The 21,049-nt window shown below is 36.2% G+C and overlaps 2 protein-coding genes across 4 annotated transcripts; both read right to left on the reverse strand.

Moving 5' to 3' along the window:
- Window positions 1–6,199: 6,199 nt before the first annotated feature.
- Window positions 6,200–8,692, reverse strand: LOC130738868 (40S ribosomal protein S7-like). Of its 3 annotated transcripts, none has more exons than XM_057591041.1 (6): window positions 8,538–8,692; window positions 7,740–7,822; window positions 7,567–7,640; window positions 7,357–7,480; window positions 6,758–6,940; window positions 6,200–6,549 (listed from the first exon to the last, which is right to left on the reverse strand). In XM_057591041.1, the coding sequence occupies exons 2-6, from the start codon at window positions 7,812–7,814 to the stop codon at window positions 6,430–6,432; spliced, it is 576 nt and encodes a 191-aa protein (XP_057447024.1). In that variant the 5' UTR covers window positions 7,815–7,822; window positions 8,538–8,692; the 3' UTR covers window positions 6,200–6,429. The 3 variants fall into 3 exon arrangements, with proteins under 3 accessions (XP_057447024.1, XP_057447027.1, XP_057447026.1); XM_057591044.1 differs by having other exon boundaries at window positions 8,543–8,685; XM_057591043.1 differs by having other exon boundaries at window positions 7,740–7,841; window positions 8,538–8,600.
- A 1,899-nt stretch (window positions 8,693–10,591) lies between these two features.
- LOC130738869 (disease resistance-like protein DSC1) lies at window positions 10,592–19,740 on the reverse strand. The gene is made up of 6 exons (XM_057591045.1): window positions 19,098–19,740; window positions 18,181–18,714; window positions 15,201–16,290; window positions 14,785–15,084; window positions 12,081–14,696; window positions 10,592–11,193 (listed from the first exon to the last, which is right to left on the reverse strand). Exons 2-5 carry the CDS (start codon window positions 18,678–18,680, stop codon window positions 12,567–12,569), a joined length of 4,020 nt encoding a protein of 1,339 aa, XP_057447028.1. The 5' UTR covers window positions 18,681–18,714; window positions 19,098–19,740; the 3' UTR covers window positions 10,592–11,193; window positions 12,081–12,566.
- Window positions 19,741–21,049: the final 1,309 nt, after the last annotated feature.

Consider the following 21,049-nt stretch of genomic DNA (forward strand, 5'->3'; position numbering starts at 1 on the left):
AGCCTGATCTTTTTGAAAGTCTGATATAACTTACTAACCTATTCAAAGGCATATTCCATAATAAATCAATTTTGAAGACCATCAAACATGTGTATGTAAATAATGTTAGATCTTTAGGAATGAAGAAGACACAAAACCTCAATTGAGTGCTCAGAATTCAATGGCTACACAACACCATTGATACACTCATACACATTCAAGAACAGAGAGAGAGGAAGAAGTAATGCAATTAACAGAAAAACTAATCGGAGAGAGAGAGAATGAATATTCTATATTAACCACACACTCTCACAATGTGTCTTATTTAAAGTCAATTACACAAGGACTAAATGGTTAATGACCACAAACTCTAGGGACTAACATACAATCATTAACAAACTAAGAGGACCTAATTCTGAATTATTATTTCTAAAACTCGCTCCTAATTCAGAATTCACAAAACTCTCTCCTAATTCAAAACCTCAACTGCAGACATAATGTTCAGCTTCTTGCACAATACACTAAACCTCTCAGCCCTCAATGGTTTAGTGAACAAGTCTGCCAACTGCTCTTCAGTAGGACAATGAACCAGCTCAAGCTTTCCCTTTGTCACCTGATCTCTGAGGAAATGAAAACGAGTCTCAATGTGTTTACTCTTTCCATGTGCCACAGGATGTTTAGCTAGATCAATAGCTGATCTGTTATCAATCAGTAACTTCATCATCTCAGGAACCTTCAGACCTATCTCTTCCAGAACCATACCAATCCACAAGGCCTGACAAGCACTGAAAGAAGTTGCTACATACTCAGCTTCACACGAGGACAAAGCTACTATAGGCTGCTTCTTTGAGCACCAAGACACAGGTGCATCTCCACACAAGAACACATAACCAGTTGTACTCTTTCTGTCATCTTTATCTCCACTCCAATCCGAGTCTACATAACCAGTAATTTCATTTCTCACATTGCAAGCCTTAATGGGAAACAATATTCCATGATCAAGGGTTCCTCTAATGTACCTTAGTATCCTCTTTGTTGCCAGGAAATGTGATTATTTTGGACTCTCCATAAACTTGCTTATCAATCCAACTCCGTAGCTAATTTCTGGCTTGCTACTGCATAGGTACCTTAGTGAACTCACTATCTGCTTAAACAATGTTGAATCCACTGGCTTTCCTGTATCTTACTTGGTTAGAATAGCACCACACTCTACTGGAGTGGTCACTACATTGCACTCAGCCAAATTAAATCTCTTCAAGACATCAGTTGCATATTTCCTTTGACACATGAAAATTCCTCTTTCAGTTCTGATAAACTCTATTCCCAGAAAGTATGTTAGCTCTCCCATATCACTCATTTCAAACTCTGATTGCATCTTCTCTTTAAACGTGCTTATCTCAGTCTCATCACTTTCAATGACTAGTAAATCATCTACATAAAGACACACAATAAGCATACTAGTTCTCTTGGTCTTAAGCACATACACACCATGCTCAGAAATGCATTTTAAGAACCCCAACTGACTCAAGAATCCATCAATTCTCATATTCCAAGCTCGAGGAGCTTGCTTGAGCCCATATAGAGCTTTATGCAATCTATACACCTTGTGCTCATCTCCCTGAACTTCAAAACCAGGAGGTTGTTGAACATAAACCTCATCATCAAGGGGACCATTCAAAAATGCTGATTTAACATCCAGTTGATGCAATCTCCAATTCTTCAAACTGGCAGTAGCAACCACCATCCTCACTGTCTCCATTCTTTCTACTGGAGCAAAAACATCAGTATAGTCCAATCCTTCTCTTTGTTGAAAACCTCTTGCCACCAACCTGGCCATGTATCTTGACACAGATCCATCAGGCTTCAGTTTTGTTTTATAAACCCACTTCAGAGAAATAGCCTTCTTATCCTTTGGTAAATCTACCAAGCTCCAGGTTCCATTCTTCTCAATAGAACCAAGTTCATCTTTCATAGCTGTAACCCATTTCTCATGTTTAAAAGCCTGATCAACACTCACTGGTTCAGCTTCAATGAAAAGTGACAGGTGAATCAAATCACCCTCATGAGTGACTTCATTATCAGGAAATAACACATAGTCACTCAACCTAGAAGGTAATTGTCTAACCCTTTGGTTTCTACTACTCTTATTCTCATAATGTATCTCACCAGAGTCTTGACCACTGGCTCTACCATGATCTTTACCTCTTGCATTCCCAGTATCAATTGCAGACATCAGCTCAGGGAAGTCAAATGAAACCCTAGCATTTGAAATCTCAGGCTGTTGGTCATCATTTTCATTCCATTGCCAAGTAGCTTCTTCATCAACTACCACATCTCTACTCACTACAATAGCATTAGTTGTAGGATTTAGAAGTCTATATGCCCCAGTTGAATGATAACCAACTAACACTAACTTCTCACTTTTATCATCAAGCTTCTTTCTTCTCTGATCTGGCAAATGTCTATAACATAGTGAACCAAAAATTCTGAAATGCTTAACTATTGGCTTGATCCCTGTCCAAGCCTCTTCAGGTGTCATGGACTTCAACTTCTTGGTAGGACATCTGTTCAGAATATAGGCAGCTGTTGACACTGCTTCTCCCCACAGTTTCATTGGTAGTAGCTTACTCTTCAACATACTCCCTCCATGTTAGCAATAGTCTTGTTCCTCCTCTCAGCCACCCCATTGTGCTGAGGAGTATATGGTGCTATCACCTCATGGATAATGCCAGCTTCTTCACAGAAATTCTTCATCACAATGGACACATATTCTCCACCTCCATCTGTCATAAGAGTCTTGATACTCCTTTCACTTTGTTTTTCAACCAGCTTCTTGAATTTCTGGAAAACTTCAAACACTTCTGATTTCTTGCTCAGTAAGTAAATCCACATCCTTCTAGTATGATCATCAATGAATGACACAAAGTATCTATTTCCTCCTGATGATACAACCTCAAATGGTCCACACACATCTGAGTAAACCACATCCAAAGGACCTTTGGAAACCACTGGCATACTATCAGTGAAAGAATTCCTAGGTTGCTTACTGAGTAAGAAACCTTCACACAAATGTCCAGAAGCCTTAACTGGAGGTAAACCTTTTACCATCTCTTCATGATGCAACTGGTACAGACCCTTAAAATTGAGATGTCCATATCTCAAATGCCACAGCCAATCTGAACCTTGTATCTTAGTTGAGAAACACTCTGAATTGATAGTATCTAAGACAACACGAAATGTCTTATTTGCTGATAAAACTGATTGCAAAATCAATCTTCTCTTTGGATCAAACACCATCAGTTTCTTCCCGTTAGTCTTCATAGAGTATCCCTTCTCTATGAGTTGACCTATGCTTATCAAATTATGCTTTACACTAGGTACAAACAAAACATCAGGAATAAAAGCTTGTTTACCATCCTTCTTTTTGATTAACACTCTACCTTTTCCAGCAGATGTAATCACACTATTATCAGCAAACCTCACACCACTTGTCTTGCTTTCATCAAGATCAACAAACCAGTTTTTATCACCAGTCATATGAGCAGAACATCCAGAATCTAAGTACTAAGTTCTATCATCATTTCTATAAGAACTTACTACTGAGTTAATCACTACATCAGGCATACTCCTAGAGCTTTTAACAGGACAATTATGATCATCATTAGCAGGGACAATGAAGAGTACCTGCTCTGATTCTGAACCATCAACTTGATCAGGAAAAACTTGTTCATCACCAGGCATACTACAAGTGATCTCATCAAGACTACCATGATCATCATTAGCAGGGACAACAAAGAGTACCTGCTCTGAATCTGACTCATCATCTTGAGCAGAATAAGCTTGATCATCACCACTTGTCTTGTTACCCTTCTTCTTATTTTTGCATTCATAAGCATAGTGTCCATACTTTTTACATGCATAACACTGAACACTCTTCTTGCTTTTCCCTTTCTTGAACTTATCTTTGTCCTGATTCTTTTCCTTGGAATCCCACTTCTTCATGGATTCACCCTCATCCTCATGTGAAGACTGCCCAGAATCCTTGTTCTTCCAATTCTTCTCCTTGGAGGTCTTAGAGTTGCTACCCCATTTCTTCTTGCTAGTACTGCCTCTAACATACAGTGCCTGCTCAGTTTCTCTCTCAGAATCTCACAGGTTTAACCTCATTTCATGAGCCTCCAATGAACCTTGAAGCTCCTCCACCTTCATAGTCTCAAGATCCTTAGACTCCTCTATCGTAGTGACTATATGATCAAATCTTGTAGTCAAAGATTGAAGAACCTTTTCTACAAGCATTTGATCATTCATGGTCTCTCCATTCGTCTTCATTTGGTTTGTCAAGGTCTGAAGTCGAGTGAAAAACTTAGAAATCGTCTCTGATTTCTCCATCTTCAGAGCTCCATACTGTCTTCTGAGAACTAATATACGTTAAAACAAATAAGTCGACTAGTTTATAGCCTAATGAACTAATATACGTTAAAACAAGAGTATTTGTAAATAAGCCTCATAATATAGGTTAATAGAAGCAAGCAATCTTGTATTGGACTTCTTAAGACTTAAAAGTTTATTTAAAATGGTAATATTTAAATAGGTTATAAATCTATTTTTAAGCTTAAATCATTATATAGGTCAACATGTTCAAATGTATAAATAAGTCAATAAGTATATAATTTCAAGATATTGTCGTAAAAATATAATTTAAGATTAGTAATAATGAAATAAGTTCATACACTTAAATTAATTTAAATAGATCGACCTATTTAACACTTTAATACCTAACTCTTATGTATGGAAAAAAACTAGTCACAGACTCACGGATATCCCTGTGGGAATAACATAGTTAAGAATAAAAAATAAACCAATCTATCTTGTGTTGGACTTCTTCAGACTAAAAAGCTTATTTAAAACCATACCTCATATTGAAGTATTTAAATAGGTTATAAATCTATTTTTTAAGTAGATTCTTACTTTAAAAAAAAAGTAGATTTTTAAGCTTAAATCATTATATAGGTCAACATGTTCAAATGCATAAATAAGTCAATAAATATATAATTTCAAAATATCATCGTAGAAATATAATTTAAAATTAGAAATAATAAAATAAATTCATACACTTAAATTAATTTAAATAGATCAACCTATTTAACACTTTAATACCTAACTCTTACATGTGGAAAAAACTAGTCATCATCCCGTTGGAATAACTTAGTTAGGCTTCTGGACGGTCCAGTTTGAGACGAATTGCTTGCACCTCTATCAAACATGGAAGATGAGAGAGGGTGGCTCTTATTTATATGCTTTAATTCACGACTGTTCTCAGTTTTTCCCTTTATTTGATCAAGTTGATCTCTCTTTTGTCCGTAGACAAGGCAATACTTGTGCCGATTTTATAGCTCGTAAGGCTTCCTCTCTATCCAATGTTGTTTGGCTTGAAGAGGGGCCCCTTGCCTCTTGGATCTTTTGCATGTTGATCGTTTGACTTCAATGCCTAGTATGACTTAATAATATTATGAGTTACGTTTAAAAAAAAACTTAGTTACAGAAAAAAAAACCAACCTATAAACAATAATTTTTGAATAGCCAGAGTGTGGTTTTAGCTAAATCGACTTCTTTTTTTCCTAATGTAGACTTAAACTCAAGTCTTACATCTTTATATAGCTAAATCGACTTCTTTTTTGTCGGGCAGCTTTAAACTCAAGTCTTACATCTCTCAAGTAATCAGAGTAACATCACTAAACTGAGTCTCTAACTCTGTATAATTTTTTTAATTAGGAATTGAAGTAATAAAAACATATAGAAAAATGTTTGTAACACTATCCAACACTATTGATTCAATTTCATTAGAGGTCCACTAAAGATGCGCCTCACCTATTCGACTCACATCAAACTAGATTGGGATTTTAGGGCGTAAAAACTGAACAAACCTAATTCTCAAGGAGTCCCATTCTCCATTAGATTGTCCAAATTTCATTGAATAAAAAGAGATAACTATCAAATAAGTTAAGATCATTTGAGATTGAACAGGTAAAAGCATGCTTTGATGATCTGAACTTCCAGACATGAATATTAGCCCTGACACTGCCAGAGTTTGAAGCCATGCAGCATAAGCTCATGAAGCTTAATTTACTTAAGCCATTCAAATTTAGTGCAACTAACAGATTAGCAACCTTAGGCACGCTGTTGGGAAGGTGCAGATGCCAGTTTCTTATGGCAAGCAAAATACAAGACAAAAAGAGGTTTACTTCCATACCAGATCAAAACACTGAATAGAATTAGAAGTACGAACAATTTTAAATTCACTTGAGAAAATATCAAATCCTACATTGATAGACCAGGCTGCAGTATTCTTAAAAAGTCACCAAAGGAATCCCAGAGAGGCAACTAGAACAAAATTTTAACCAGCATCCACCATATGCAATTCATTAAAAATCTCAAACTGACAAATAGAACCTAAGCCTCGGTATTAGGATACTCAAACACAACATCTTTGCCCGAAAATTTCCTGTATACCGCAGCAAAAGTCTCCAGCTTGTATTCAGTGTTGTTTCGCTCCTTGGGGTCCAAAAACACCTATGCACAAGGACAAAAATTAATTTAAGTGACATTGATTTCTTGTTATTTTTAATAAAAGACAGATTCTCATGCACAGAAATTAAACAATCAGTATTTTATTTTCCAATATCACAATGGTTATAACTAGAGATAATTCATATGAATCTTGATAGGTGATTGAAAAACCACGAGCAACTTTATAAAAACTTAGTTAAAATAGGTATACCTTCATAATCTTGGTTCCATCAACTCGGTACCTAACACGCTTCCCAACAATCTCAGCAGGCAACACAACATCCTCCAACATTGCCTCATGCACAGCTGTGAGTGTGCGGCTGCGAGGACGCTGAGCAGCAGAACCTTTCTTTGGTGGCCTCACTATCCTCCGGGTGGCAATCAGGATCACATCCTATAAGTTTAGAGTTCGTTAACATATAATAACACTAAGTATCACAACAAAAAACGTGGAAAGGAAAATGCAATATTCAAGGCTGACTAATGTTGTTGAATCATTACAGTAACTGCATAGCAGCTTGATTAATTTCAGCTTTTTATAGATGACTAAAACTGTTCCATGTAAACACAAAGCAACTTAGAAAACCAAGGACATTGCCAAAGATTGAAAAGACTAGAAAGTTCAACAAGCAACTAAGGAGTAAATATGCGAGTAGCTGACAAAGGAAAAGGCACAAAAAAACTAGGAAAAGGATCACTATAACAGGTGAAGATAGAAAGAATAATTGGCAATCTAATTCATCGACATCAGAAGGTGAATAATTGGAAATCTAATGAATCTACATCAGAAGGTCTAAAAACACTGCTAACCTTGCCGCTAAATTTCTTCTCAAGCTCCCTAACAAGCTTGAGATGAATCTTCCGGAAGCCTTTCCTTAATCTGTAGGGGATATGGATAACCACAGCCTTGCGGTTGCCAGAAACATCAATTTGGCTGTAGGTCATAAAAAATGCCAGAGTGAGAGAAGGAGAAACCCCATGCATTCACACACAAAAAAAAAAAGCAATACTCATCCTTACACTGCTGAATTAATGTATAAATCTTTCAGCTCACTTTTCAGCTCATGGTTAGTGTTTTCCAGATCAAACAATGCCTGCAACAACCAATTTCAAAAGAAATTATTTGTGAATTCCAATGAAAACTGACTAGCTGATAACGCAACAGAAATAGTTCATAATAATTAAAATAAAACCTGTCCAACTGTTTCCTCAAACTCAGTTGGCTCGACATCCTTATCCTTGTGGATTTTCTTCCTAGATGTAAACATCTTCACAACTGTACAAAAAGAAGATAACTTGATGAAATCTACAGTTAGTTTATATATAAAAAAAATCACCACAGAAACATCAACAAGCACAGAAAATTCATAGATACCACACTCAAGAAAAAAGTTAATGGCATCTTCAATTCCTAGTTACATCTCCCATCATAATCACCAACTGTCATGATTACAGGACACTCCAGCATGAAAATGCCAAATATTTTCAGCATTGTAATGATACAACAGTTTAAAACTTCTACCCAAAAACCTATTGCCTTATCTTAAAATTCAAACATCAATTTGCATTTTAGCATATCCAATTCCAAACCATGGATACATAGATGAAAACCCAACCATAATAAACCAATGCTAAAAACAACAGAGGAACCTAACCCAACCACCTCAGATTAAGACCCAGATTCGTGTAACTCATATCAGATTACAGACAAACAAAATCAAAACATCAAGGATTACAATAACTACCATGTCTCTGAATCCCATTGAAAGAACACAAATAAAACAAAAACAAAAAACTGATCCTCTTTTTCCCTTTCTAGAGTGAGTTCTATATAACCCTAACAAAACGAAACAGAACAATCAATCGAGTTTCCATGGCAGTTGAATTACACAGAGAATTTCAAAAAAAGAGAACTTCAATTCAATTCACCATTGATTTCGGAAGAGAATTCGCAGTGTGCATGAAATTCTAAAAGGGTTTCAGATTCATACCTCACCTCAAGAATCTGCAAACTCCTGAGAGACCAGCTGCAAAGTGTGAGTCCTAGGTTTGATTCCACGGCGGAGTATAAACCCTAATCTTGGTTTATAAAGAAGAAATGGACGATCACGATTCAGTAAAAGGAATGAGTGTCTGACCGTCCGATTAGACTCTGTTTATTAGATGTGGTTCCATTTTTCCTTTTACTATGAATATATTTTAATGCAAATAATATTTAATTGCACCAACATTTTTTTAAAATGAATAAAAGTTTGAGTCGGTTTGCTCTGGTTATCTCCACGGGTCATGATTTAATTGCACCAATATGGGTCTAGTTTGAGATAGTTTATTTGAGCTTATCTGATAGCATAAGCGCTTGTGCAATTTGGATGAACTTATGCAAAATAGTTTATGACCTATCATAACTTGTTTTGAGCTTAGTTTAAGTTTATATATAGTTTATTTTCAATTTATTTTTATAATTTTTTTAAAATTGCTAACAGCCCCAACTTACATGTGTCTATCCAAGGAATGTTACCATCAGGGGTTTTTCGAAAAATAAGAGAGTTTAATGGCTAATTTCCGGTGGGGGCAAAAGCAAAATGAAAAGAAGATCCATTGGGCCAGTTGGAAACATTTATGTAAGCCTAAAGGCAAGTGAGGAATTGAGTTTTAGAGATCTAGAGGACCTTAATCATGCTTTATTATGTAAACAAACATGAAGGTTGTTATCTAATAAAGACTCCTTGCACTTCAAAATTTGGAAAGTCAAACATTTCCCAAGAGGCTTACTTAAGGTCGGAGTGGGTATCAACCTAGCTATACATGGAGGAGTGTATGGGAAACTTTTCAAACCATAAGGGAGGGCCACCACTAGAGAGTGGGCGACAATTAATATTGGTATTCAAAGGGACTTTTGGCTGCCTAACACTGGTGATGGCTTGGTTGTTTCTCCCCCGGACCCTATGTCGGAAAATAGGATAGTTTCGGGCCTACTTAATGAGAATCTGAGGATTTGGAAGACCTAGATCATTTACCAAGTTTTCTCAATCGTGGAGGCACGCGCTATAAAGATGATACCGCTGAGTTGGGGATCATTAGCCGACAAACATTACTGGAGGTGTAGCTGGAACATAGATTTCAGTGTTCGTTCCACGTATTGCCATCTGCAATAGGTTAAATCAAGCAATGCAGCCAATGGCTCTGCCATCGTCCCTTTTCCCGTGGAAGAGGCTTTGGTCTATGTCATCTCCTTTTAAGGTGAAGCATCAAGCATATAGGCTAGCCTCCAATGGTTTTCCTTGTAGGGAAGCCTCAACCTTCAACTAATCTGAGGACCTCAATCACTCACTCACCAAGGGTGTTCGCAGATTGGATTGGTTCGGTTTTGGAGAAAAAAATCATCTAATCCAATATCATTGGTTTGATGATGCAATCATCCAATGTATTTGTCTCAAAATTCAAATCCGAACTAGTCCAATTTATAGTGGTTTGGATTGGATTTAATCTTTTCGGTTTTCTTTTAACTTTTTACCCTTTGATAATATAGAGTATAAATCTGAAAAAATGTATGATAAATAATAAATACAACAATATATAATTTATAGCATCAACTCAACATTTATAAATTATAATATAGTCAATATTTTTCTAAATTTATAATTATATTTGTTCACTTTGATGCATATTTATTCAAATAATTACTTGAAACTCTTTTTATTGAAATATATTTTTATAAATATGTATGTGTCATATAATAAATATATAACATATAAGGATGTAAAATATATATGATATGATATAGGTACAAATAAAATTATAACTGTCAAAAAAAATATATATATTTGCAAATGTTCAATTTGGATTGAATTAGTTCGGTTTTGAAAATCAAATCTAAAATCCGATCCGATCCAATAAAAAAATCAATTTTTTTGGTTTGATTGGATCTCGATTTTTTAATCTTGTTTGGATTTTATTGATTACAAACATCCCTATCACCCACACACTCACCCCCTTCCGCCATTTCCTCCTCCAATGGTTGCTATTTTTTATTTTTCGCCACAATAACGCATTAGTTCAACGTAAATACAATGAATATGAGAAAACAATTATGAAGAAGAAACAAGAGTTGAAATTAAATACAGGTTTCCAGCAGAAAAACATATAACAAAAAAGATGAGCTTATACTAGAAATAGCCCTTCTACCAGGTTTTATGTTCTCATTACTATTTTCCTTCTCAGTCTTATGCCTTTTGCTGAGTTATCACTTATCAACCATTGCAGCAACTTTACTGCCTAATTCTTTCTTTCAGGAGTAGAGTAGCTTGAATAGTTTTTATTTCATATTGATCATGGAAAGTATCAATGTGAAAATACATAGCATTGTAATGAATTTTGCAAACTATGGAGTTATCTACTATTCTTTCTGGAATAGCTTTGGACTTAAAGTTGCAGGGATGTCCCTCCTTTATTAGTTAATGACTCATCACCAAGATCTTCAAAGGCCTAGCAACAAAGTCTCTTGCCAGGGATTGCATGAATTAAATTCATAAATTCCTTCATCAAGAGATTCTTTCACAGGCACAACTGATGTCTCAGACAAAGTCACAAGATAGAGAAATCATAACTCCAGCAGCTTGTTTATGGAAAAATCTGACAGAAGTCAACCTGCAAAGGAGAAGTAAAAAGCATCATATTAAAGTATCTTATGTTTTCATGTAAAAGTATTTGGTGAAAGAACATATGTAGCACACTCAAAGCAATTCCTCTTGTAGAAAGTATAATAATTTATAAGAGATATTCAGACCTTCACAAAAGATTTTGGCAAGAATGTCATACTTGGATATTCCTCTAGTTAAATCACATTTACACATGTTCCTTCTGACATCTACTCCAAGCATGCTCTATTTTTCTTCTTAGTGTGAGATCCAAATAAAATTTCAGTGATGTAGTGATAGAACCCAGAATATTATGGAGTTAGATTGATGAAAACCCTAATTCCCAATCAGGGATCATAGAAGATATAAGAGAGAGACCTAACACTCTCCAAATTGAGAGACCCAACGCTCTTCCTAAACCCAAAAGTCAATGACTAAATTGCACACTTTATAAAGTATAAGGTTCTAAATATACCATTTTAAAAGTCAATGACTAAATTTCACATGACGTGACAGAACGTCAGGGGGGCTAATTTCTTATTTTCCCTAAATTGATAGGAAGCACAAGGGGTGCTTCAGCACAAACATAACATTCAATTACATGAATGATTCAAAACTAGAAGATTGGCAGTCCAACAATATAACCCTCCCTTTCTAATAGATAACCAGTATAACACTCCCACTTAGACAAGATAAACAAAGCCCCTACAAAACTAACAACTGAAAACGGCACCCAACAACAAACAATAGCCAGGTTCAATCCCATCATGCACCCACAATACAAATCCAAGGCTCTGTTTCCCATTCATAATAGGAAAACTTGAAGTTTTTTAGCATAGATTTGAGCAAAACCCATGATCTTAACTTAATCAAATCCACCACAGATTCTGGATTTACCTGCTCTTCCTTGAAAACAACATCATTTTTATGCAGCCAAATACTCCAAATGCAATCAAGCCAAATAGCTCTCCACCGCAATCTTTGATTTTTATTCCTCCCCCAAAGCTCATGGTGCAATAGATGAGAAGCACACTCGAGGGGAACCCAACCAAGAGTAGCATCGCATCCAAATAGCATGTAGATTTTAATACTCCATTAGTCCATTATTCGCCAATCCATTTCTTTTATCAAATCATGCATCTGGATAGTGTGATCTTCAGAAACTGTTATAAGAGACTTACCCTGAAGGCTTCTTATCATAATATCTGTAGAATGGGTGGAATATTTTTGCCCGTATGGCAACAAATCGTAGATATCTTTGATCTGGCATTTTGTCTCTCCTTTCAAACAGCATGCAATATATAAGAATATAGCCTGCTCTTCATGGTCTAAACCATCATAACTCAATCTTAACGCATTATAAATTTTAGCTTTGGGAATTTTCTACAGTTTTTCCAAAGCACTTTCCCATTCTTCAGGTCGTTTAGAATGAAGATATGAACCGAGAATTTTAAGAGCTAAAGGAATGCCCTTGGCATATTCTACTGCCCTCTCTGACAAGTGTACGTATTCCCTCGTTGGATGGTCTTGTTGAAATGCATTCAAGCTAAAAAGCTTTAGTGCTTCATCAAAATTCATTTCCATCACCTGGTATACTCCAACCCCTTGGTCAAACACATCTTTATATCTGGTTGTCACTATGATTCTACTGCCAGGTCCAAACCAATATTTCCCACCTACAAGATATTCTATTTGTTTTGAATCAGTCACATCATCAAGAACAACGAGGAGCTTTTTCCCTTGAAGCCTTTCCACAATAAAAGTGGAACTCATAGCATGATCTTCCCATCCTTCCTTCACATCGGCAATGATGTAGCATCCCTCATATTGGGAAGAGAGTTTTGCACATAAAGCATGTGAAATGGTTGTCTTACCTATGCCACTCATACCCCAAATTCCAACAATACAGACATCATCAGTTGACGCAGCACACAACAATGATTCCACGTGTGCAATGTGTCGAGAAATTCCAACAAGCCCCTCTTGAACATGATGTGGGATCATATGACCCAAATCGGAATTTAAATCCCAACGAAACGGAGCATACAACGGTCGAATCCCACACTGTTTCACAACGCCTAAACTATGAGGCCTAACAAAAAAATCAAAGGAGACCTCCACACCATGTCGATTGATTTTGCGTGTTTTTTCTTCTGTTAGCAATCTGTCGTACCAAAGCCACACCTGATCTGATTTAGCATCACTGCAAGAAGACTTTATAATGGAAGTTCCAGCAAATTTGCCACCAAAGTAGCATCTACACCCTGCCACGAATCCAATATGATGTTTTTTCTCCCTATTTGAGCAAGATGGTCCTAATACAAGGCAGAAACCAAAGCCCAAGAAATTGAAATAACGATGCCACCATGCAGAAAGTTTAAAGGTTATGATTGAGTTGTCAGTTCCTTTATGCATAAACCAATCTGGCACTTCATTTCCAGGAAAATTAGTATAAACTGGACGAGAAATATATTGAACATCTTCAGGGGTAACGACCTTAGAAAGTTCATCAGTTTGACAATAAGGATCCCAACACTCTTCAATCATTGACGACAGGTAAGCGGCTAGCTGAATTCTAATGAGCGCTTCCTCCATAAGAGTCTTGCGTGCAATCAGGCCCAAGTTTATGCAGTTATAAAACTCAAATCTTCCCAAGTAATTACCTTGACGAATGGACATCTTTTCTTCTTCTTGAATCTGTCTAAGCAAAGAGAACTTCTTCAATCTGCCAAAGGAATCTCTCAACACTGTGATCCCTAAATTTGATACTGTTTCTAGGGAGACACAATTACTTGCATTCAAGTCTTGTAGCAAAAATGGGAGCTCTGGCAAGGAGCGAAGCCTCCTCGAGTTGCTTAAATTTAGGGCCCTCAGCTGTGAAAGATGTTTTATGCTGTTGGGCAAGTTCTCAATATTGCTTCCTCTTAATGAAAGTTTATTTAGTGTAGAAAAGATGCCAAGGTTGTCAGGGAGTCGTGACAGATTTGAGCAATTATCGAGATAAAGAGTTGTCATGGAAAATGAGGAGTCAAATGTTGGAGGTAATTTCTCAAGTTTTGGGCAGTCAAGAAGCTGAGTGGAAGAATCTAAACCAATCTCATAGATGGTATTTGGAAGATTTTGAAGTCTTTCACAATGATCATGAGAGATGCTTGAGGAGTCCTTGACCTGTCCAACTAATGAAGGCAGTTCTTCAATTCCCGTGCCATCTAAACTCAGGTACTTCAGTTTTTCTGAACAAAATGCGTACTTTACAAGTCTTGAGCACCCTCTCAGAGTAAACCATTGAAGAGATCTAGATTGCTTCTCACTTTGAATGTAACGAAGCTGTTTACAGCCTCTCAGGTTGAGTGCAAACAGATTATCAAGTGACAAAATGGATGAAGGAACCTTCAACAAACTTGTACAGTCATCAAGATGTACTTCTTCAAGTTTTTGGGCCATAGAGAAATCTGGGAGCTCAATCAAGCGGTTGCAACCACTAAGGTATAATGACTTCAAATTCGCAAGATCCTGTATTATCAGAAAGTTAAACTTAATTGAGAAGTTGTGGATTTTATCATATTTTTAAATATGAAGTTAACAAGTTTCAATAAGATACCTGCACTCCATCCCAAAGTTCTTCAACGAGGCTATGTTTTAGATTAAGTTCAACAAGCTTCTCTGCACAAAACGATGGTGGCAGGGATTTCAATGGAAAGCAGTCCCATCGGAGGTAAGTTAATTCATCAGGCATACATTCAAGACCTCTAGAAATAAGCACATTGCTTCTCTTTTCCCATGAGGGCATATGAAAATTCAAAAGCCTTAGCTTGTACATTCTGTGAAAAGCTTGAGGGCTTATTGTCACTTCTTTGATTTGAGATGTGTCCAACGCTATACTTTCAATATTGTCAGTTCCCTGCAAAACAGAAGTAACAAGGAAATTAAGAACGGAATAGACTGATTATGAACATAATATTTTACTAACTTGTTCCCGTATTTAGAAATGTGAACTATAAGTGTATTGATCCATACCCTGTTATTCTTGAGAACATCATAAATTTCTTTAGGATCCCACAACCGACTTCGTTTTCCAGGCTGCTTCATAGATTCTTCACGAACAATTTGCCAACCCATTTCTTGTATCAAATCATGCATTTGTACGGTGTTGTCTTTAGAAACAGTTATAAGAGACTTATCTTGAAGGCTTCTCATCCCAATATCTGTATAAAAGCCACATCCATCCAATACTCTTGTGATCCGGCTTTTTGTCTCTCCTTTCAAACAGCATGCAATATCTAAGAATATATCCTGCTCTTCATGGTCTAAACCGTCATAACTCAATCTTAACGCATCATAAATTTCAGCTTTGGGAATTTTCTTCAGTTTTTCCAAAGCACTTTCCCATTCTTCAGGTCGTTTAGAACGAAGATATGAACCGAGAATTTTAAGAGCTAAAGGAATGCCCTTGGCATATTCTACTGCCCTCTCTGACAAGTGTATGTATTCCCTCGTTGGATGGTCTTGTTGAAATGCATTCAAGCTAAAAAGCTTTAGTGCTTCATCAAAATTCATTTCCATCACCTGGTATACTCCAACCCCTTGGTCAAACACATCTTTATATCTGGTTGTCACTATGATTCTACTCCCAGGTCCAAACCAATATTTCTCTCCAACAAGATATTCTATTTGTTTTGAATCGCTCACATCATCAAGAACAACAAGGACCTTTTTGTGTTGAAGCCTTTCTACAATAAACGTGGAACTCATAGTAGGGTTGCTAACATGTAAATTTTGGATCCCCAATATTCCAGACAGAAGTTTATTCCGTAAATTAACTTCTCCATGGTTTTTCCATTCTTCCCTCACATTGGCAACGGAGTAGCATCCCTGGTATTGAGAAGAGAGTTTTGCACACAGAGCATCTGCAATGGTTGTCTTACCTACGCCACCCATACCCCATATTCCAACAATACGTACATCAGTTGACCCTGAACACAACAATGATTCCACGCATGCAATGTGTCTAGCAATTCCAACAAGCCCCTCTGAAACATGTGGGCTCATACGACCCAACTTCTGTAATATATCTTCAACAATATTTTCAACTAGTTCGGACTCCAGTCTAGATGAAAAGGGAAAAAATTGCAAATTAATAGACACACACATGACAATTAAATAATCACAGTTTCTTTGTATGATTATACTTGAAACACATACAGCTTATTTCCAAACTAGGCTAAGTTAGGCTATAATCTAGTTGCTACAAAACAAACCCCTTTAGGCTTCGTTTGGATTGATGGAACATTATGGAGTGGAATAAAATGGAACATAATAGAACGGAATGGAATGGAATGAAAATTCATTTATGTTGTTTGAGTATTTTATGATGGAGCGGAACAAATTTACCACTCTAGTGTTTGGATAATGAACGAAATAAAATGATTTATAATTTTTTTATTCTTATATTACCCTCATTATAGAAATATTAATTGCACTCCACATATCACTTATTTACACTGCCAATTCCATAACATATCAGATCTAAACAGCTTTGTAACAACACAAAAGACTCGTAAAGGTTGCAGGCAAAGCATATATCATGCACTGCAATTTCCCTTCCAATTAATTTTGACAGCTTAAACAATTTCCCTTCTTAGCAGGGAATGACACAGTGTAATCTATATTCATTTTTTTAGCTTCAATTTGTTAGGTAATATAAATATCCACCGTATGATAGGGTTGTAGAATAAATGTCAACAGCGACTATCCTCTAGAATGAAATGTTCTTCATCCAGTCCAAAACTGCAATGCTTTGGAAAAACAAAAGAACAACACTGTATAGAGTGGTTGAATTAACTTAAGACATATATGCAACTCTGAATTTAACTTATATTACGAACTAAGGTGTCTATTATCAACAAAATAAGACTAAATTCCAGAGCATGCAACTCAATTGTCAATTATTAAATAGTACAAAACTAAACTTACACGAGAGGACAGATAAATGTTTCAACAGGTTCAAAGTCAAGTAAAGAAGAGAACTTAACTGTCACAAATTGGTAGCAGTTTGAAGCAGTAGATTGACACTTTTTTAAGAGTAAACGAGTAATTTTATAATTGTAAAGGTTCAACACTTTTTTGTTCCATCCCATTCCTCTCAAATTGGGAGGGAACAAAAGTGAGGGAATGGAGTGGTATCTGATGGAATGTGTACCACCAGGTTCCATTCAGCAGGGACCTCTTCCTCCATCCCCTCTCTTCCGCTCCATTCCATCCCCTTCCCCCAATCCAAATGAAGCCCTAGAGATTGAAGAAAATCGAAGACAACCAACAAAAGGGGAGAGAAATCATCATAAAAATAGTTATCAGCGTATTGTTTTTTTTTACAAAAACAATTATTTTATTGGTCCCAAGAAACAAAAAACATTTCTTAGTGAATACTATAATTCTATATATAAGCAAGTAATTCAGGTTGTAATTTAGTTGCTACCGAAAAAAGTGATAAGAACAAACCAAGAATAAGAAGAAAACAGAAATCTACAAAATTGCTGACCAGCACCTCTCCCTAAATCAAATGATCCAAGAGATAAGATAATACTCTATCTAACTCTCTAACTAATCTCCAAATAAGTTAAACTCCCTCAACTAACTAACTAACTAACTAAACTATGGGATGCAGGTATCTATCACAAAACCCTTTAGAGATAGATGAAAATTGGAGACAGCCAACAAATGGAGCGAAAAATCAATAATTTAATATAATCATTGTAATCATGTATTACTTTTCTTTCAAATACAGTTTTTCTATTGGTAAACATTTCCCAAAGAAAACAAAAAACATTCCCTTGTCAAAATAATTTTATATATAAGCACGTAAACAGGGTATCCAAGAAGTATCAAAATAAACTTATAACACAAAACCTTAGATAGATGATAAATGGATGCCACCTGCACTTACTTGAAAATTTTCATTCACATACCAAAAGTGAAAACTCATTTCTGGGTGTATTACCTGGTATTTGAGGAATCCCATCCTGCTGAGTTGGCTGCTGTACGCAGAGCAGTTCTCCACTTATTTACCTTGATTAGATTGTCCCTGAAATGCTCCTCATGTTTGGTAAATGCATCTTCATAACTTCCCCTCTGGTGTCTCACATCTGATGGATCAATGTGATAGAAAACAGGTATCACAACAAGTTGTTTCCTCTCCTTACATTCAATAATCTTCTGGAGTTCATCCAAACACCACTTAGAAGAAGCATAATTCTGAGAGAAGATTGTTATTGCAATCTTTGAGGTTTCAATAGCTGAAAGGAGTGTCGGTGACAGTGTGTCTCCTCTGTTAATTTCCTTGTCGTCAATGAACGTCTGGATTTGATTCCGACACAATGCAGCATAGAGATGGCTTGTAAATGTGCAGCGTGTATCTGCTCCTCTAAAGCTGAGAAAAACATCATGCTTTGATTTCGGAGCAGATGAGGAAGAAGCCACCAAGCAACCAAGTCCAGTCATGATGAGTTTACTTCAGTTCTTAGTCGACGAATCTCTGATTGAAACAAGTGCCATAAACAAAATTTGAAACCATGTGAATCAAAATCAACAATAAACAAATTAAATCAAGAAATTGTATTGTAATAGAATTTGCGAGGCCTAACTCAACCGAAAGTCTAACTCAAGATTTAAGGTTGTTCTCCACATTATAAAGGCTATCCATGTTAATTGTTAGTAAATTAGTTCCTTCGTCAAGATTTAAACTCTGACCCTTCACCATGCAAATTCCTTCATTTCCCTTTATAAAGACTATCTATGTAATATCTCTAGTCAACGTGAGTTTTCTAACAAATTGTTTGAGCTTAACAATTAACTTAGGAATAATAAATGATGACGAATATAAATTAAACCAAAATAAGAAGTGAGTGAGAGGATTACCTGCTTGTTATCCACTTTCTCCTTCTTGCTGGCAGTGTAGCTCATACTCCAGTTCAAGATGAGAAGCACACTCACTCACCAACTCATGAAAATTATTGTTTTTACTATTTACCACGCGCTTTTTGACTTAGGTCCGTGCACCAGTAAGACGTTTGTGATCATAATAATGTGAAATGCAGTCTAATCAAACAACTGGAGCCCTCTACCAAGCACAAAACACCTTTTGACCTCTATCATAAGTTTAGCCAATTAAATCATTTTTTTAGGACCCAATGCCACAAAGCCAACATGAATGTTTCTTTCTCCAAGCTATTCCAACTAAATCATGCCATTTGAAAGCAAAAAACTTAAGCCATAACATAACAAACCACCTTGTTCGTCCGCGGTGGTGGTGGTTTTGGTTTAGGCTCTTCATTCTGGGTAAGCATGGGGTGGAGGAAGGGGATGATGAAAGTATTTGGGGTGGAATTCCTAATTTGGGAGAAATTAGGGGTAAACGTTGAAACTAATATATTTTTATTTTTATTTTTAATGTGCTTGGGGCTTCAACTTTTATGTGCTTGAATCTGTTTTGGTTCTAAAAAGGTAGTGGATATATTCCTCGAGTTTTAGAGTAATGATTTACTTACATCCCACTTTCTCTCATATCTCTTTTTCATACATTTTTTTACTTATTTTTTTCCGTATTTTCTATCATATCAAATATTTGTTTACTCTCTTTTCCACCTCCACCTCAAAGGAATAAGAAGAAAAAAGAGTTATATGTATGATATATGTTATGATAAAAAATGCAAATAAATAAGTTAAGATGTGTGAAAAAAGATATGTGAAATAAAATGGACTGTGAGTAAATCATTACTCGATTGAGATTGGAGCTTATTCAACCAAACTGAATCAGGAACTAAAGCACTTAACTATTCTTGGCTGAGCAAAAGTTGGATAGGTGGGTTTTATTAAAAGATGAAATACTAGTCATGCTCTCAAGTCCTATTTTTAGGCAGTTTGTTAAAGGGATGAGTTTGTCATCTTCTACCACTTCCCATAAACTCTTGAGATATATTTTTTTCAGATTGAGAGTTTCTTAATTATTTTTTTCTCTCACTAACAATCCCCTTGTGATCAAACCGTACTGCTTTGTAGGTGAATAGCATAAATTTACTATTTCATCAATTGAATACCAAATAGTTACATTGAGTTTGTGCTAAGTTTTATGCTATATTTTTTTTACAAGATAATGGTTTAGAAACTAGAAAAAAGTTAAACGACTTAAGTGGACTGTGAGAGACCTCTCGCCATTAAAGAGGTCCCACCCCAAGGTGTCCAACAAAGGAACAAGCCCCTAAGTCAAAGGCGACAGAGAATGACATGCCTCAACCAGCACTTGACGAATACGAAACGACCTCCAAGGGGCGGGATAATGCATGTAAGGCGGTTGGACCGAGGGTAGCAAGATCTAACTAGCCCAATTAGTTTAGACATTAAGGTTTCTATTTACCCCCTATAAAAGGAAACTCTTGTACCTTGAAAGAGGACTTTTGACATTTATTACAAAACGGTTAGGTCACTATCTCACCCTACTTTTGCTAGGGTTTGGGGCCTATCTATGTTCTGATTGTTCATTTAGGAACATTAAGCAACCTATCTACTCATGTTCTGCATTATGTCATTGCATACATCAAAAAGCTTGGTAATAGTCTTAGTCTGCATAAGCTAAGGAAAGACTCAACACCATGAATTACGATTTACGAGTATTGCATCAATGTGGTTGTAGGACAAGTACCTCTTGATAAAGTTAGTCATAAGGCCTATTTTTCCTTGGGAGTAACTTATTTGCACCCATTCAATCTTTGTTCTATAAGATCCAAAATAGCAAGCCCAGCCCATTCCTCTTTTGCCTCAAGTCTCATACCTTATCACACTGTTTTCTTTTTCATTTTAGTTTGTCGTGATGC

This window comes from Lotus japonicus, chromosome 2 (genome assembly GCF_012489685.1).
Source record: "Lotus japonicus ecotype B-129 chromosome 2, LjGifu_v1.2".
NCBI classification, from domain to species: Eukaryota; Viridiplantae; Streptophyta; class Magnoliopsida; order Fabales; family Fabaceae; genus Lotus; species Lotus japonicus.

Excerpts from the sequence above, each read along its gene's own strand:
- LOC130738868 (XM_057591041.1), bottom strand. The coding sequence starts at position 7,814 with ATGTTTACATCTAGGAAGAAAATCCACAAGGATAAGGATGTCGAGCCA. Across the intron at positions 7,641-7,739 it reads TTGAGGAAACAGTTGGACAG|GCATTGTTTGATCTGGAAAA; the intron begins GTTTTATTTTAA and ends TGGTTGTTGCAG. Across the intron at positions 6,941-7,356 it reads AGAAGAAATTTAGCGGCAAG|GATGTGATCCTGATTGCCAC; the intron begins GTTAGCAGTGTT and ends CTAAACTTATAG.
- LOC130738869 (XM_057591045.1), bottom strand. The coding sequence starts at position 18,680 with ATGACTGGACTTGGTTGCTTGGTGGCTTCTTCCTCATCTGCTCCGAAA. Across the intron at positions 16,291-18,180 it reads TGGGATTCCTCAAATACCAG|ACTGGAGTCCGAACTAGTTG; the intron begins GTAATACACCCA and ends CTTTTCATCTAG. Across the intron at positions 15,085-15,200 it reads ATGTTCTCAAGAATAACAGG|GGAACTGACAATATTGAAAG; the intron begins GTATGGATCAAT and ends TCTGTTTTGCAG.